General features: G+C 44.8%; 1 protein-coding gene across 1 annotated transcript in view; it reads right to left on the reverse strand.

Annotated features, from left to right (window-relative positions):
- The window catches only part of LOC143808677 (cytochrome P450 2K1-like), a 200,170-nt gene that overhangs the window by 94,735 nt on the left and 87,774 nt on the right, over nt 1–17,661 (reverse strand). The window contains exon 4 of the mRNA XM_077291581.1: nt 7,902–8,051. Coding sequence (XP_077147696.1) covers nt 7,902–8,051 — 150 coding nt within the window. The remainder of the gene's footprint in view (nt 1–7,901; nt 8,052–17,661) is intronic.

Raw genomic sequence — 17,661 nt, forward strand, 5'->3', positions numbered from 1 at the left:
GTCAGGAAGCAGCAGAAGTATACTGCCAGAAATTTAGAAAGTGGTCTGTGCTCACAAAATGGAATGAGTATGCCCTGGCAGCGATTTTCAGAAAGGGTCTTTCTGAAGCCCTTAAAGATGTTATGGTGGGGTTTCCTACGCCTGCTGGTCTGAATGAGTCAATGTCTTTGGCCATTCAGATTGATCGGCGCTTGCGCGAGCGCAAGGTGGTGCACCATATGACAGTGTCCTCTGAGCAGAGTCCTGAGCCTATGCAATGTGATAGGATTTTGAATAGAGCAGAAAGGCAGAAATTCAGATGTCAGAATGGCCTGTGTTTTTACTGTGGTGATTCTGCTCATGCTATTTCTGATTGCCCTAAGCGTACTAAGAGGGTCCCTGGGTCTGTTACCATTAGTACTGTACAGCCTAAATTTCTCTTGTCTGTTACCCTGATTTGCTCATTGTCATCCTTTTCTGTTATGGCATTTGTGGATTCTGGCGCTGCCCTGAACTTAATGGACTTAGAATTTGCCAAGCGCTGTGGTTTTTCCTTGGAGTCTTTGCAGAGCCCTATTCCCTTAAGGGGGAATCGATGCTACGCCATTGGCCAAGAATAAACCTCAGTACTGGACACAGTTAACCATGTACATGGCTCCAGCACATCAGGAAAATATTCGCTTTTTGGTGTTGCATAATTTGCATGATGTTGTTGTGCTGGGTTTTCCATGGTTACAGGTACATAATCCAGTGCTGGATTGGAGATCTATGTCTGTAACTGGTTGGGGTTGTCAGGGGATACATAGTGATATTCCTTTGATGTCCATTTCCTCGTCCCCTTCTTCTGAAGTTCCTGAGTTTTTGTCGGATTTCCAGGATGTATTTGATGAGCCCAAGTCCAGTTCCCTGCCTCCTCATAGGGACTGCGATTGTGCCATTAATTTGATTCCTGGCTGTAAGTTCCATAAGGGCCGACTTTTCAATCTGTCTGTGCCAGAGCATGCCGCTATGCAGAGTTATGTAAAGGAGTCCTTGGAGAAGGGGCATATTCGCTCGTCTTCGTCACCGTTGGGAGCGGGATTTTTTTTTGTTGCCAAGAAGGATGGCTCCTTGAGACCCTGTATAGATTATCGCCTTCTCAATAAGATCACTGTCAAATTCCAGTACCCTTTACCTTTACTTTCTGATTTGTTTGCTCGGATTAAGGGTGCCAGTTGGTTTACTAAGATTGACCTTCGAGGGGCGTATAATCTCGTGCGTGTTAAACAAGGTGATGAATGGAAAACAGCATTTAATACGCCCGAAGGCCATTTTGAATATCTTGTGATGCCATTCGGGCTCTCTAATGCTCCATCGGTATTTCAGTCCTTTATGCATGATATCTTCCAGAATTATCTGGATAAATTCATGATTGTGTATTTGGATGATATTTTGGTTTTCTCCGATGATTGGGAGTCTCATGTGAAGCAGGTTAGGATGGTATTTCAGGTCCTTCGTGCTAATGCGTTGTTTGTGAAGGGGTCTAAGTGCCTCTTTGGAGTTCAGAAGGTTTCTTTTTTGGGTTTCATTTTTTCACCCTCGGCTATTGAAAAAGGACCCTGTTAAAGTCCAGGCCATTCATGATTGGACTCAACCTACATCTGTAAAGAGCCTTCAGAAATTTTTGGGCTTTGCCAATTTTTATCACCGCTTTATTGCTAATTTTTCTAGTGTGGTGAAGCCTCTGACCGATTTGACGAGGAAGGGCGCTGATGTGATGAATTGGTCCTCTGCGGCTGTTGAGGCCTTTCAGGAGCTTAAACGTCGTTTTACTTCTGCCCCTGTGTTGCGTCAGCCGGATGCTTCTCTCCCTTTTCAGGTTGAGGTTGATGCTTCTGAGATTGGGGCAGGGGCCGTTTTGTCTCAGAGAAATTCTGATGGCTCTTTGATGAAACCATGTTCTTTCTTCTCCAGAAAGTTTTCGCCTGCTGAGCGTAATTATGATGTCGGCAATCGGGAGTTGTTGGCTATGAAGTGGGCATTTGAGGAGTGGCGACATTGGCTTGAGGGAGCCAAGCATCGCGTGGTGGTCTTGACTGATCATAAGAATCTGATTTACCTCGAGTCTGCTAAGCGGTTGAATCCTAGACAAGCTCGGTGGTCTGTTTTTCTCACGTTTTGATTTTGTGGTCTCGTATATTCCGGGATCTAAGAATGTGAAGGCTGATGCCCTTTCTAGGAGTTTTTTGCCTGATTCTCTGGGAGTTCTTGAGCCAGCTGGGATCCTCAAGGAGGGGGTGATTCTTTCTGCCATCTCCCCTGATTTGCGGCGGGTACTTCAGGAGTTTCAGGCTGATAAACCTGACCGCTGTCCTGTGGGGAAACTGTTTGTTCCTGATAGATGGACTAGCAGGGTAATTTCAGAGGTTAATTGTTCGGTGTTGGCTGGTCACCCTGGGATTTTTGGTACCAGAGATTTAGTGGCTAGGTCCTTTTGGTGGCCTTCCTTGTCGCGGGATGTGCGTTCGTTTGTGCAGTCCTGTGGGACCTGTGCTAGGGCTAAGCCTTGCTGTTCCCATGCCAGTGGGTTGCTTTTGTCTTTGTCTATTCCTGAGAGGCCCTAGATGCATATTTCCATGGATTTTATTTCTGATCTTCCTGTTTCTCAGAAGATGTCTGTCATCTGGGTGGTTTGTGACCGGTTTTCTAAGATGGTCCATTTGGTACCGTTGCCTAAGTTGCCTTCCTCCTCTGATTTGTTTCCATTATTTTTTCAGCACGTGGTTCGTTTGCATGGTACTCCGGAGAATATTGTGACTGACAGAGGTTCCCAGTTCGTTTCTAGGTTTTGGCGGTCCTTTTGTGCTAGAATGGGCATTGATTTGTCTTTTTTTTCAGCATTCCATCCTCAGACAAATGGCCAAACGGAGCGAACCAATCAGACCTTGGAAACCTATTTGAGATGCTTCGTGTCTGCTGATCAGGATGATTGGGTGACCTTTTTGCCGTTGGCCAAGTTTGCCCTTAATAATCGGGCTAGTTCGGCTACCTTGGTTTCGCCTTTCTTTTGTAATTTTGGTTTTCATCCTCGTTTTTCTTCGGGGCAGCTTGAGCCTTCTGACTGTCCTGGTGTGGATTCTGTGGTGGACAGGTTGCAGCAAATTTGGACTCATGTGGTGGACAAATTGACGTTGTCTCAGGAAAAGGCTCAATGTTTTGCTAACCGTCGTCGGTGTGTTGGTCCCCGGCTTCATGTTGGGGATTTGGTCTGGTTGTCTTCTCGTCATGTTCCTATGAATGTTTCTGCCCCTAAGTTCAAGCCTCGCTTTATTGGGCCTTATAAGATTTCTGAAATTATCAATCCGGTGTCTTTTCGTTTGGCCCTTCCAGCTTCCTTTTCCATTCATAATGTGTTCCATAGAACCTTGTTGCGGAGATATGTGGTACCTATGGTTCCCTCCGTTGATCCTCCTGCTCTGGTGTTGGTTGAGGGGGAATTGGAATATGTGGTGGAGAAGATTTTGGATTCTCGTTTTTCGAGGCGGAAGCTTCAGTATCTGGTCAAGTGGAATGGTTATGGCCAGGAGGATAATTCTTGGGTTGTTGCCTCCGATGTTCATGCTGCCGATTTGGTTCGTGCTTTCCATTTGGCTCGTCCTGGTCGGCCTGGGAGCCCTGGTGAGGGTTCGGTGACCCCTCCTCAAGGGGGGGGTACTGTTGTGAATTCCTTTCTGGAGCTCCCTCCTGTGGTTGCTAATGGTATTTTTGTGAGTTCTGCCCTTGGGCTCCCTCTGGTGGTTTCGAGTGGAACTGCTGCTCCTTTAGGTAGCTGTAGCAGCTGCCTTCACTAATTGCCTTGCCTGGGTTTGTTATTTAAACCTGCTCTGGGCTTTAGTTCATGCCAGCTGTCAATGTTCTTGGTTGGATTTGGTTCTCTCCTTGGATTTCTCATATGGCCTGTCCTTGTCAGCAAAATATAAGTTTTTGCTAGCTTTTGTTTGTCCATTTGCTTGGACTCTATTGCTCTGCAAATATGTCTTTTTTTGTCCAGCTTGTCACTATGTCATATTCAGGCTAGCTGGAAGCTCTGGGAAAGCAGATTTGCCCCTCCACACCGTGAGTCGGTGTGGAGTTCATTTTTGTAAACTCTGCGTGGATTTTGTAGTTTTTAATACTGACCGCACAGTATCCTTTTCTCTCTGTCTATCAAGTTTAGTATTGGCCTCCTTTGCTGAAATCTGATTTCATTTCTGTGTACGTCATTTCCCTCTTCACTCACAGCCAATATTTGTGGGGGGCTGTCTTTCCTTTTGGGGTTTTCTCTGAGGCAAGATAGCTTTCTATTTCCTTCTTTAGGGGTAGTTAGTTCTTAGGCTGTGAAGAGGTGTCTAGGGAGAGTTAGGAACATCCCACGGCTATTACTAGTGTTGTTGTTAGGATTAGGGACTGCGGTCAGTAGAGATACCACCTTCTCAGAGCTTGTCCCATGTTGCGTTTTAGCCACCAGGTCATATCAGTGTGGCCTCTTAACCACCAGGTCATAACACCTCCCCAACCTCACCACCACACTTATCCCATCCCTAACCCACCTCTTCAACCTATCACTAACTTCTGACATCTTCCCTTCTGCTTTCAAACATGCCATAATCACGCCTATCTTAAAAAGCCAACCCTCGATCCAACTGCTATGTCCAGCAATTGCTCAATATCGCTGCTCCCTTTCACTTCCAAACTCCTGGAGCAGCACATCCACTCTGGACTTTCTTCCCACCTCTCATCTAAATTGCTCTTTGACAATCTACAATCTGGTTTCTGCCCCATCACTCAACTGAGACAGCCCTGACCAAAATCTCTAACGACCTACTTACCGCCAAAGCTAGCGGACAATACTGTGTACTCCTCTTTCTAGACCTGTCCTCAGATTTCGACACAGTTGACCACTGCCTCCTACTACAGATCCTCTCCTCCTTTGGCATCAAAAGACCTTGCCCTATCCTGGATCTCCTTGTAACTTTCCAACCACACATTCAGTGTCTCCCACTCCCACACTACCTCCTCATCCCACCCTCTCTCTGTTGGAGTCCCCCAAGGCTCTGTTCTAGGACCCCTGCTCTTCTCAATCTATACACTTGGCCTGGGAGAACTCATAAAGTCCCATGGATTCCAGTACCACCTCCATGCTGATGACACTCAGATCTACCTCTCTGGCCCAGACGTCACAGCTCTGCTGTCCAGAATCCCAGAGTGTCTATCAGCCATATCCTCCTTCTTCTCCTCTCACTTCCTCAAACTCAATGTGGACAAATGTGAACTCATCATCTTTATTCCATCCCATAGATCTTCCTTACCTGACCTATCTATTGCAATCAATGACATCATGCTTTCCCTCGTACCCGAAGTCCGCTGCCTCGGAGTAACCTTTGACTCTGCCCTGTCCTTCAAACCGCACATCCAAGTTCTGTCCACCTCCTGTTGCCTCCAGCTCAAAAATATCTCCAGAATCTGTCCTTTCCTCAACTGTCAATCTACTAAAATGCTTGTGCATGCCCTCGTCATCTCCCGCCTTGACTACTGCAACATCCTTTTCTGCGGCCTCCCTGCTAACACCCTTGCACCTCTCCAATCCATCCTTAACTCTGCTGCCTGACTAATTCATCTCTCTCCTTGATACTCCTCCGCTTCCCCCTCTGCAAATCTCTTCACTGGCTCCCATTCCATCAGCATATCCAGTTCAAATTACTAATACTGACCTACAAAGCCATCCATAACCTGTCTATTCCATATATCTCTGAACTAATCTCCCGATATCTTCCCTCATGTAATCTCCGGTCCTCCCAAGACCTCCTTCTCTCCTCCACACTTATTCGCTCCTCATCCAGTCGCCTCCAAGACTTCTCCCGAATATCCCCCATCCTCTTGAATTCTCTGCCCCAACACGTCCGACTATCAACTATGTTCGGATCCTTCAGACAGAACCTGAAACCCATCTCTTCAAGAAAGCCTACAGCCTGCACTGACCCCGCTGCCTCCTCATCACTACCGAAGCTACCGCCTCACCAACACCGGAGCTCCTGCAGCCCTTTTTGCAGGACGAGTTGACGTTTTTATTGGTACCATTTTTTGGGAACATGAATTTTTAAATCGCTTTCTATTCTGATTTTTGAGAAGCGGAATGAACAAAACCAGCAATTCAGAATTTTTTTTGGTGAGGTTTATTCCTTTCCGTGTGTGGTAAAATTGATAAGATAGTTTTTTTTTTTGGGTCAGTATGATTAACGCGATACCTAATTTATATAATTTTTTATGTTTGGTGCTTTTTCACAATAAAACCTATTTCATAGAAAAAAATAATTATTTTTGCATCACTTTATTCTGAGAGCTATAACTTTTTAATCTTTCCGCTGATGGAGCTGTACGATGGCTTGTTTTTTGCAGGACAAGATGACGTTTTCAGCAGTAACATGTTAATTTATATCAGTCTTTTTGATCATCTTTTTTTCCCCACTTTTTATTGGGAGGTATGATGATAAAGCATTGTTTTTTGCCTTGTTTTTTATTTTTTTTTATCATGTTCAATAAAAGAGCTAAGTAGTGGAAAGTTTTATAAGTCAAATCATTGCCGATGCGCCAATACCAAACATGTGTACTTTTACTGCTGATATTTTTTTCATACAAATATTTATTTATAGATACATCTTTTAATTTTATTATTTTTTATATTAAAAAAAATAATTGGAAATATGCTGTATTTACATTTTTATTTTTTATTTTTTTTATTTTTTTTACTTTGTTGTAATTTGATACTATCATTTCTTGCAGGCTGACTGCTTGTGCAGCATGGGGATGCAGCAACCTACTCTGCACTGACAGACAAAGTTGCTGATCATGCACTGTGCATGATCAGCAAGTTTCCTAGCCCTGGCAACCAGGATGTCATCATGATAACATTGGGTCATCATGACAATGATAGGGACCTGGGGTCTATAATCCAAATGCAGAGAGGCCGTCAGCACTGGGCCAGCCCCTGGAATGCTGTGATTGCTTTCAATCGCAGCATTTAGGGGGTTAAAGTGCTGGGAGTGGTGCGTAACCACTCTTGGCAGTTAGTGCTGGGTGTTAGCTCTCAGAATCAGCTGACACCCGGCGGCGATCGCTTACGCACAGCCAATGTGCACGGCCGATCGCCATGGAGTAATAATACGTCCCTGATCAGATAGGCCCAGGGCACAGGGACGTATTATTACGACAAATATCAGAAAGGGGTTACAAACAGATTTAAGCTGATGAGAGGTGATTTGAATTATGATTGATTATGAATCTCCACTAAAATTTGGATATGCTAGAATCCGACAAATTTGGGATTTGATACATATAAATCCAAACAAAGATTAAATTCTATTGAGGGTTAAAAAAGGTTAAAATGATTTAAAACTTTTTCCCCTTTCATCCGTTCTGCCCGCTCCTATCTTTCACTCCGGTCTTCTTTTTTTGCATGGGTGGTGTCTCCATTACAGCTTCTTATGTTCATATCATGATGTGCATCGCTTCACACTTACCCTGTGACCATGTAAGACCATTCACAGTTATCAGATTGGCCTCGGCGCTGGAATGGAGTGGCTTCAGTGATCGGTACAAAGAGGTTTGGAGATTTGGCAGAGGCGGCAAAACAAGTGAGGAAAGGAGAAGATAAAGATTTTTCTCTTCCCTGTCCTAACAACAATCATGACAGTTTCAATTTGGAACAAACAATCTCCGAATATGCCAAATTTGAGTGAATTGAATCAAAAAGACTTTCATTAGATTTGCTCATCTTTAATAACCACTCAAGGCTAATAGGGTTCTGTTTTTATGGACGTTCAGAATTATCTCCACTGATGGGCTCATGACATAGTAAATTCTTTTCATGAAGCTATGCACAAAGTGTAAAGCATCCTTTCACCAACCTTTGTAAGATCTGAACTTTTGCACCAAAAAATCTGATTCTTCAGAAATCTTGTTTTCGATGGTTTCCTTGCCCATTCCAAAATCTCGAAGTGCTGACAGAGTAAACCGTCTCATTGTTCTCCAGTTATCCATGGAAGCAAAAATAAGTCCTGAGGACACATTTTATAAGAAGAGAAGATGAGAGAAGCAAGATGGCAACCAATACTTCATATCTACTGGTTAACTCAGAGCACGTTAAAGACGCAAAAGGCCAAATTTCTAATGTGTCGAAAAATATTTTGTGATTAACAAAACAATGTCTACTTAAAATGAGACATGTTTTAAGAAAGTCCTATGTGAATGACTTAAGGTGTGCAACATTTTCCAAATGTATCTCTAGCAGACGCAATCGGTGTTTACCCTACAGTAAAATATGTTATATTTCTCAGTAAATTTACATTTTTGGCAGAAGTTGGGAAGTATTAGAAGATATGGAAATTAAGTCATTGTAATATTAACCAGTTGAACATGAACTTAAAGTAAACAGTAGATCAAGAAATGAGAAAGGAATAAAACCGGAGGACAAACATATGCCAAATGATCAGGCCACAAATCATAATGTAGGTTCTTGCACCAACCTGCCAGAAAAGATCTTTGATTAGGTGTGAGGACTAGTTGAGTAGGTGTGAATTGATTTGGCTGTCAACAGATTTGCCAGTCTATATGAAGACACAGATGACAGTATAACTCAGAAGGGGATTGCAACATAATGCTCGGACTGACCGTCGGCCCTCCTAACTAGTGATGAGCTAATTTGTTCGGAAAACGTTCGTGATACATTTGGATTCGTGATCAGAAACCAGAGCAAAATTTTATAAAATCTGTAAAAATCAATGACATTCGGTAAAAGTGCTGGAAAATATTTGCATTGCTACAAAAACATTTTCAGCACTTTAGCAACGATAACACCCACAATGTCCTGACACAACTGCTTGTGTCATTGGCTACTGAAATCACATGTCCCTCTCCATTTAAATCGCAGACATCTTGTTTTAGTGCCAGTTTGACACTGTAGCAGCATAGAGAGGCTGCTCCTGATGCTGCCACTGTAACAGCAAGAATTCAGTTATTTAGTTAGGCGGTTGTATATCAGTCACATAGTGTAGCTAGTTAGTGTCCAGTGTGGCTGTAAAATTTACCTTCTGGATTTTTTTTGGGGGGAGGCATTACTGAGGTTGTCAGACAAAGGCAGCAGGGCACATGTCCTACAAGTGTGTTGTGCACTGGTTCTATAGTGCTCCATGCACGAGTATAGCTGTAACAACCCTGCAGGCATCACTGCATGGCCTTCCATCGCCCACCTGCTTGATACATCAATTCACTCACCCTGTGCCATGCTGTGTGATCTGTCTGCTGCCGGCTCCATGTCCTGTGCTTCATGGCCGCTTGCTCTGTGTACACTTTCTGTCTGTTTGCATAGGGGGGCGGCGCCAGCAACTCCTGTTTCTTATTCAGTCTGTGTGCACCTCCCTAAGGTGTCTCTGGCCAATATCCTAGAGGCCTCTGATTCTTATGGCATCCTCACCCATTGGAGGATGCCTCAGCAAACTTACTTCCTCAGTTAGTACTTTGCTGCTGAGGTGTTTGGTTTTGTCTCTGTGTCCGCCATCCAGTGGGGCGTTGTACCCTGGTCTGTGTTCGCCACCCAGTGGGGTGTCATACCCTGGTCTGAATCTGTGTTCTGTTACTTCTGTGTCTGACTCTGAGGCCTGCAATCCGCAGGCCTGTATCCGTATCCAGTTCTAGATTTGTGTCTGTTCCTGTTTGAACTCTGGTCTATGTCCGTTCCTGTTGTCTCTTTGCTTGCTGACCATTTCCACTCTTCTGTGTGCACCTCTGCCTTATCTCTCTGCTCTCTTTGCCACTACCAGTGGTTCAGCACCTCTCTCCTCCGCTCTCGGCTCTGCCCGCTGTGTCTTGCTCTGCTTTGCTCTCAGCTCTGCCCTCTGTGTCCTGCTCAGCTCTTGGCTCTGCACTCAGTATCCTGCTCTGCTCTGCTCTCAGCTCTGCACTCTGTGTCTAGCTTAGCTCGACACTCAGCTCTGCACTCTGTGACTTTGCTCTGTGGCTCTGCTCCTTGTGGTTCTACCTGGCTCCGCTCTTTGCATTCTGCCTTGCTCCATTTCTACGTCTCCTGCTCTTGGCTCTGCCTCCTTCTCTTGGCTCCACCTCCTGCATTTCCATTCTTGGCTCTTGCCCTTGGCGCCTCCTCCTGTGCTCCTGCTTTGCTTCCGCTCTTGCGGTCTTTCCCTTCCTCCGTTCCTCCTGTTGGAACAGGTTCCTACCTGTTCCTAAGTACTTACTTTGCCTGTCAGTATAATGGTCCATACCGGTCTTGCCAGTGTCCCAGTTCAGTCCTCCTCTCCTGCCTGAGTGCCAGCCGTGCCCGCCTGCCAGTGTCTCCGTCAAGCCAGTCCACCTGTCAGAGCCTCTGCCGTATCTGTCCGTCAGTCAGTGTCACAGCCGTGACTGCCTGTCTGTGTCCTGTTCCCCGGTGGGATCAGGTGGTCATATATCAGGCAGATAGTGTAGATGGATAGTGTTCAGTGTGGCTGTAAAATTTATCTTCTGTATTTTTTTTTTGGGGTGGGGGCATTTCTGAGGTTCTCAGACAAAGCCGGCAGGGCACATGTCCTACAAGCATGTTGTGCACTGCTTCTATTGTGCTCCATGCACGAGTATAACATATTAAATAATATTTTTTTAATAGCTAATTGTGAAAAAACCTGCTGTATCCCACCTTGTCATTTATTGGTGTGGTAGAGGTGATGGATGCACACCAGTTACTAGATGAAAAGTACAGGGTAGGCCATTTATATGGATACACCTAAATAAAATGGGAATGGTTGGTGATATCAACTTCCTGTTTGTAGAACATTAGTGTATGGGAGGGGGGAACCTTTTCAAGATGGGTGATGACCATGGTGGTCATTTTGAAGTCGGCCATTTTGGATCCAACTTTATTTTTTTCAATGGGAAGAGGGTCATGTGACACATCAAACTTATTGAGAATTTCACAAGAAAAACAATGGTGTGCTTGGTTTTAACGTAACTTTATTTTGTCATGAATTATTTACAAGTTTATGACCACTTATAAAATGTGTTCAAAGTGCTGCTCACTGTGTTGGATTTTCAATGCAACCCTCTTCTCCCACTCTTGACACACTGATAGCAACACCGCAGAAGAAATGCTAGCACAGGCTTCCAGTATCTGTTGTTACAGATACTGCACATCTCGTATCTTCACGGCATAGACAATTGCCTTCAGATGACCCCAAAGATAAAAGTTCAATGGGGTCAGATGCTCAGACCTGACAAACATAATGTGGTAGGGCACCATGTTGCTGGAATAACTCAGGGAACGTGCCATCTTCAGTGCAACACATCATATTGTAGCAATTTCAGATATCCAGTGGCATTGAGGTTCCACTGATGAAGAATGGCCCCACTATCTTTGTACCACATATACCACACCATACCATCAATTTTTGTGTTCCAACACATTATGGGTGTCAGGTCTGGATTTTTCAGGGAATGGGAGATGTTGTCTGTGACTTGTTGCAGTAGCGCAGGCACATCTTTCTTAGAAAAGTAATGGTGACTGGGCAACTGGTATTGGGGGGACTGCGACGACACTCAGCTTTCGAAAACATCTGTATCCATAAGGCGGAAAGGCTGAATTTCTGTGGCCAACAGATTGGAGTGGCCATGCAATAATCACAGAAATCACAGGCTATGAGTCATACAGAAACAAGCGCTGTGATGTTAGTAGCGAATAGCTCTCAGTTAGCCCCTGTCATCCAGACAATGACACGATTGAGCCACAAATCATCTGAGAAGGCTGCAGGCTGTTCACAATAATTAGCTCTCAGAAAAGTAATAGTGAGGGTACGGCTTATCCATGTCCAGATTACGACACATGGAAAATGCATTTGTCACGCTCTACTTCCACTGCTAACTCCACAATAAACCTACACTCCTCGCGGCCAACAACAATTCTGTTTTTAACCCAATAAATAAATGCAGGCCGATTGGACACCATTCTACCTTTGAGGTTCACACAGTCAGAATGTTCTATCCCCTCTCCCTCATAGTAGCAGTCATATACCAGCCCCAAGGCTCACCCACCCACTTCCTTTATCACTTTTATGTGTTGCAGCCACACTTCATGTCCTCTGAATTGACAAACCTTATCCTGGGAGACTTCAAAAGCTCCACCTCCCCAACTGCATCCCAGCTTCTATCTCTAGCCAATTCTCAAGGTGTCCCAAAACTTTCAAAGTCTGATACAAACAAAGAGAGTAACACCTCTGATCTGGACTTTTTTCAGTTCAGTTCAATCTCCTACCTAGATGACTCAACTCTTACCCTTTTTCTCCCATGAAAATAGGAGTATAACTGTTGTGAATTCCGTTCTCGGGCTCCCTCCTGTGGTCATGAGTGGTACTTTGTGAGTTCTGTTCATGGGCTCCCTCTGGTGGCCTTGAGTGATTTGGCTGTCTTTAGCTGGGCTCCAGCTGCCTCGTTTTCTGCTATGCTGGTTTCCTATTTAACTCCACCTGGACCTTTACTTGTTGCCAGCTGTCGTTGTATTCAGTACTGGTTCAGAACTCTCTTGGACTTCCCTTGTGACCTGTCTCCTCCTGGAGAAGCTAAGTTCATGCTAGTTCATTTCTGCTCTTTGTTTTTTGAAAATGTTTCTCTGTATATAACGAGTTCAGTCCAGCTTGCTTATATGCTATTTTATTGCTAGCTGGAAGCTCTGGGGTGCAGAGTTGCGCCCCTCACATCGTGAGTCGGTGTGGGGGTCTTTTGCATCCTCTGCGTGGATAATTTTTTGTAGTATTTTATACTGACCGCACAGTTCCCTTGCTATCTTCTGACTATCTAGTGATTAGCGGGCCTCATTTGCTAAAACCTGTTTTCATTTCTATGTTTGTGTTTTCTCCTTAACTCACCATTATTATTTGGGGGGGCTGTCTAAACTTTGGGGGAAATTTCTCTGAGGCAAGTGAGGCTGTGTTTCTCTCTAGGGGAAGTTAGTTCTCAGGCTGTGAAGAGGCATCTAGGCAGACTTAGGAACGCTCCACGGCTGCCTTTAGTGTGTGTTTGATAGGATCAGTATTGCGGTCAGTAAAGTTCCCACATTCCCAGAGCTTGTCCTTATTTTCTAGTTTACCTATCAGGTCATTCATGTGTCCTTACCACCAGGACCATAACAGTATAGCTGGCCAATAAAGTGTTAATGCATCGCAAAAGAGGGATAAGAGAAGTTCTGAGCTCATTTTTTTTTTCTCTGCAGTGTGTTTAGCCTCTCTTCTCCCCTTAATCTCTGGGTGGTTCCGGACTCAGCTGCAGATATGGACATTCAGAGTCTGTCCTCTAGTGTGGATCATCTCGCTGCAAGAGTACAGAGCATTCAAGATTATGTAGTTCACAGTCCTGTGTCAGAGCCTAAGATACCAATTCCTGAGTTGTTCTCAGGAGATAGATCTAAGTTCTTGAATTTCAAAAATAATTGCAAATTGTTTCTTTCTCTGAGACCCCGTTCCTCTGGTGACCCTGTTCAGCAAGTTAAAATTATTATTTCTTTGTTACGTGGTGACCCTCAAGATTGGGCATTCTCCCTGGCACCAGGAGATCCTGCATTGCTAAATGTGGATGCGTTTTTTCTGGCGCTTGGATTGCTTTATGAGGAACCTAATCTAGTGGACCAGGCAGAAAAGATTTTGCTGGCTCTGTCTCAGGGTCAGGATGAAGCTGAGGTTTACTGTCAGAGGTTTAGGAAGTGGTCTGTGCTCACTCAATGGAATGAGTGTGCCCTGGCAGCGATTTTCAGAAAGGGTCTTTCTGAAGCCCTTAAGGATGTTATGGTGGGGTTCCCCACGCCTGCGGGTCTGAATGAGTCAATGTCTTTGGCCATTCAGATTGATCGGTGTTTGCAGGAGCGCAAACGGTGCACCATCTGGCGGTGTTTCCTGAGCAGAAGCCTGAGTCTATGCAATGTGACAGGATTCTGACCAGAAGTGAACGGCAAAATCACAGACGTCAGAATGGCTTGTGCTTTTACTGTGGCGACTCCACTCATGTTATCTCTGACTGTTCTAAGCGCACCAAAAGGTTCGCTAAGCCTGTCACCATTGGTACTGTACAGCCTAAATTCATTTTGTCTGTTACTTTGATTTGCTCTCTGTCATCCTACTCAGTTATGGCCTTTGTGGATTCAGGCGCTGCCCTGAATTTGATGGATTTGTCATTTGCCAGGCGCTGTGGTTTTATTTTGGAGCCTTTGCAATTCCCTATTCCATTAAAGGGAATTGATGCTACGCCATTGGCCAAGAATAAGCCTCAGTACTGGACTCAAGTGACCATGTGCATGAATCCTGCACATCAGGAGGTTATTCGCTTTCTGGTGTTACATAATTTGCATGACGTTGTCGTGTTGGGTCTGCCATGGCTGCAGGTTCATAATCCAGTCCTGGATTGGAAAGCAATGTCTGTGTCTAGTTGGGGTTGTCAAGGGGTACATGGCGATGTTCCTTTGGTGTCAATAGCTTCTTCTACTCCTTCTGAAGTCCCTGAGTTTTTGTCGGATTACCAGGATGTATTTGATGAGCCCAAATCCAGTGCCCTACCTCCTAATAGGGATTGTGATTGTGCTATAAATTTGATTCCTGGTAGTAAGTTCCCTAAGGGTCGACTTTTTAATTTATCTGTACCAGAACATGCCGCTATGCGAAGTTATATAAAAAAGTCTTTGGAGAAAGGGCATATTCATCCGTCCTCGTCACCTTTGGGTGCAGGGTTCTTCTTTGTGGCCAAGAAGGATGGTTCTCTGAGACGCTGTATAGATTATCGCCTTCTAAATAAAATCACGGTCAAATTTCATTACCGTTTGCCTCTGCTGTCTGATCTGTTTGCTCGGATTAAGGGGGCTAGTTGGTTCACCAAGATAGATCTCCGAGGAGCTTATAATCTTGTGCGTATAAAACAGGGCGATGAATGGAAAACAGCATTTAATACGCCCGAGGGCCATTTTGAGTACTTGGTGATGCCTTTTGGGCTTTCTAATGCCCCTTCCGTGTTTCAGTCCTTCATGCACGACATCTTCTGAGAATATCTGGATAGATTTATGATTGTGTACCTGGATGATATTTTGGTCTTTTCTGATGATTGGGAATCTCATGTGAAGCAGGTCAGGATGGTATTTCAGGTCCTGCATGCCAATGCTTGTTTGTGAAAGGCTCTAAATGTCTCTTCGGAGTCCAGAAGGTTTCCTTTTTGGGCTTTATTTTCTCCCCTTCTACTATCGAGATGGATCCAGTTAAAGTGCAGGCAATTTATGACTGGACTCAACCTACATCGGTGAAGAGTCTTCAGAAGTTCTTGGGCTTTGCTAATTTTTACCGTCGCTTCATCACTAATTTTTCTAGTGTGGTTAAGCCTTTGACGGATCTGACCAAAAAGGGTGCTGATGTGGCGAATTGGTCTTCTGCGGCCGTTGAGGCCTTTCAGGAGCTGAAATGTCGGTTTTCTTCGGCTCCTGTCTTGCGTCAGCCGGATGTTTCTCTTCCGTTCCAGGTCGAGGTTGATGCTTCTGAGATTGGAGCAGGGGCTGTCTTGTCGCAGAAAAGCTCTGATGGCTCTGTGATGAGGCCATGTGCTTTCTTTTCTAGAAAGTTTTCGCCTGCCGAGCGGAATTATGATGTTGGTAATCGGGAGTTGTTGGCAATGAAGTGGGCATTCGCGGAGTGGCAGCATTGGCTTGAGGGAGCCAAACATCGCGTGGTGGTCTTGACGGATTACAAGAATTTGATGTATCTCGAGTCTGCCAAGCGGTTAAATCCTAGACAGGCTCGATGGTCGCTGTTTTTCTCCCGTTTCGATTTCGTGGTTTCGTACCTTCCGGGTTCGAAGAATGTGAACGCTGATGCCCTTTCTAGGAGTTTTGTGCCTGACTCTCCGGGAGTTTCTGAACCGGCTGGTATCCTCAGGGAAGGGGTGATTTTGTCTGCCATCTCTCCTGATTTTTTCTAAGATGGTCCATTTGGTGCCCTTGCCTAAGTTGCCTTCTTCCTCTGATTTGGTTCCGCTGTTTTTTCAGAATGTAGTTCGTTTGCATGGTATCCTGGAGAATATTGTGTCTGACAGTGGGTCCCAGTTTGTGTCTAGATTCTGGCGGTCCTTTTGTGCTAAGATGGGCATTGATTTGTCTTTTTCTTCGGCCTTCCATCCTCTTATCTGAGATGTTTTGTTTCTGCTGATCAGGATGATTGGGTGACTTTTTTGCCATTGGCTGAGTTCGCCCTCAATAATCGGGCAAGTTCTACTACTTTGGTTTCACCTTTTTTTTGTAATTCTGGTTTTCATCCTCGTTTTTCCTCAGGTCAGGTTGACCCTTCTGACTGTCCTGGGGTGGATTCTGTGGTGAATAGGTTGCAGCAGATTTGGAACCATATTGTGGACAATTTAGCTTTGTCAGAGGAGAAGGCTCAGCGCTTTGCTAATCGCCGTCACTGTGTGGGTCCCCGACTTCGTGTGGGGGATTTGGTTTGGTTGTCTTCTCTGTTGTGAATTGGATTATTTGGCTCCCTCTTGTGGTCACTAGCGACATGACACTTTGAGTTTCTTTCCCCAGCTTGGTACCCACCTGGCTCGTTAGTCCAGGGGTGTTGCTATTTAAGCTTCCTGGATTTTCAGTCTGGTGCCTGGCATCGTTGTAATCAGTTCCTTTCTGTTTGCTCCAGTCTGCTGGTCCTGGTTCTTGCAAGATAAGCTAAGTCCTGCTTCCTTGTTTTTTGGTTATTTGCATTGCTCTTATTTTTTGTCCAGCTTGCACTAAATGTGATTCCTGATTTTGCTGGAAGCTCTAGGGGGCTGATATTCTCCCCCCGGGCCGTTAGACGGTTCGGGGGTTCTTGAATATTCAGCGTGGAAATTTTGATAGGGTTTTTGCTGACCATATAAGTCATCTTTATTCTGCTATTAGTCAGTGGGCCTCTCTTTGCTAAAAACCTAGTTCATTCTTACATTTGTCTTTTCTTCTTACCTCACCGTTATTATTTGTTGGGGGCTTGTATCCAACTTTTGGGGTCTTTTCTCTGGAGGCAAGAAAGGTCTATCTTTTCCCTTCTAGGGTTAGTTAGTTCTCCGGCTGGCGCGAGACGTCTAGAACCAACGTAGGTACGTTCCCCGGCTGCTGCTATTTGTGGTGCTAGGATCAGGTATACGGTCAGCCTAGTTACCACTGCCCTATGAGCTGGTTTTTTGTGTTTGCAGACTTGGTAATAACTTCTGAGACCCTCTGCCATTGGGGTCATAACAGTATGCCAGGCCGAAGGTGAATGTTTAATGCATTGCAGAAGTGGGATAATAAGAAAGGAAATTCTGAGGTTTTTTTTTTCTCTTTCTTCCTCCCCTTTACCTCTGAGTGGCTTGAGCTTGCTGCAGACATGAATGTCCAGACTTTGATTACTAGTGTGGATCAGCTTGCTGCTCGTGTGCAGGGCATTCAAGATTTTGTTACCAGTAGTCCTATGTCTGAACCTAAAATACCTATTCCTGAACTGTTCTCTGGAGACCGATTTAAGTTTAGGAAATTCAGGAATAATTGTAAATTGTTTCTATCTCTGAGACCCCGTTCGTCTGGAGACTCAGCTCAGCAAGTTAAAATTGTTATCTCTTTCTTGCGGGGCGACCCTCAGGATTGGGCCTTCTCGT

The sequence above is a fragment of the Ranitomeya variabilis genome, chromosome 2 (assembly GCF_051348905.1).
Source record: "Ranitomeya variabilis isolate aRanVar5 chromosome 2, aRanVar5.hap1, whole genome shotgun sequence".
Taxonomy (NCBI): Eukaryota; Metazoa; Chordata; class Amphibia; order Anura; family Dendrobatidae; genus Ranitomeya; species Ranitomeya variabilis.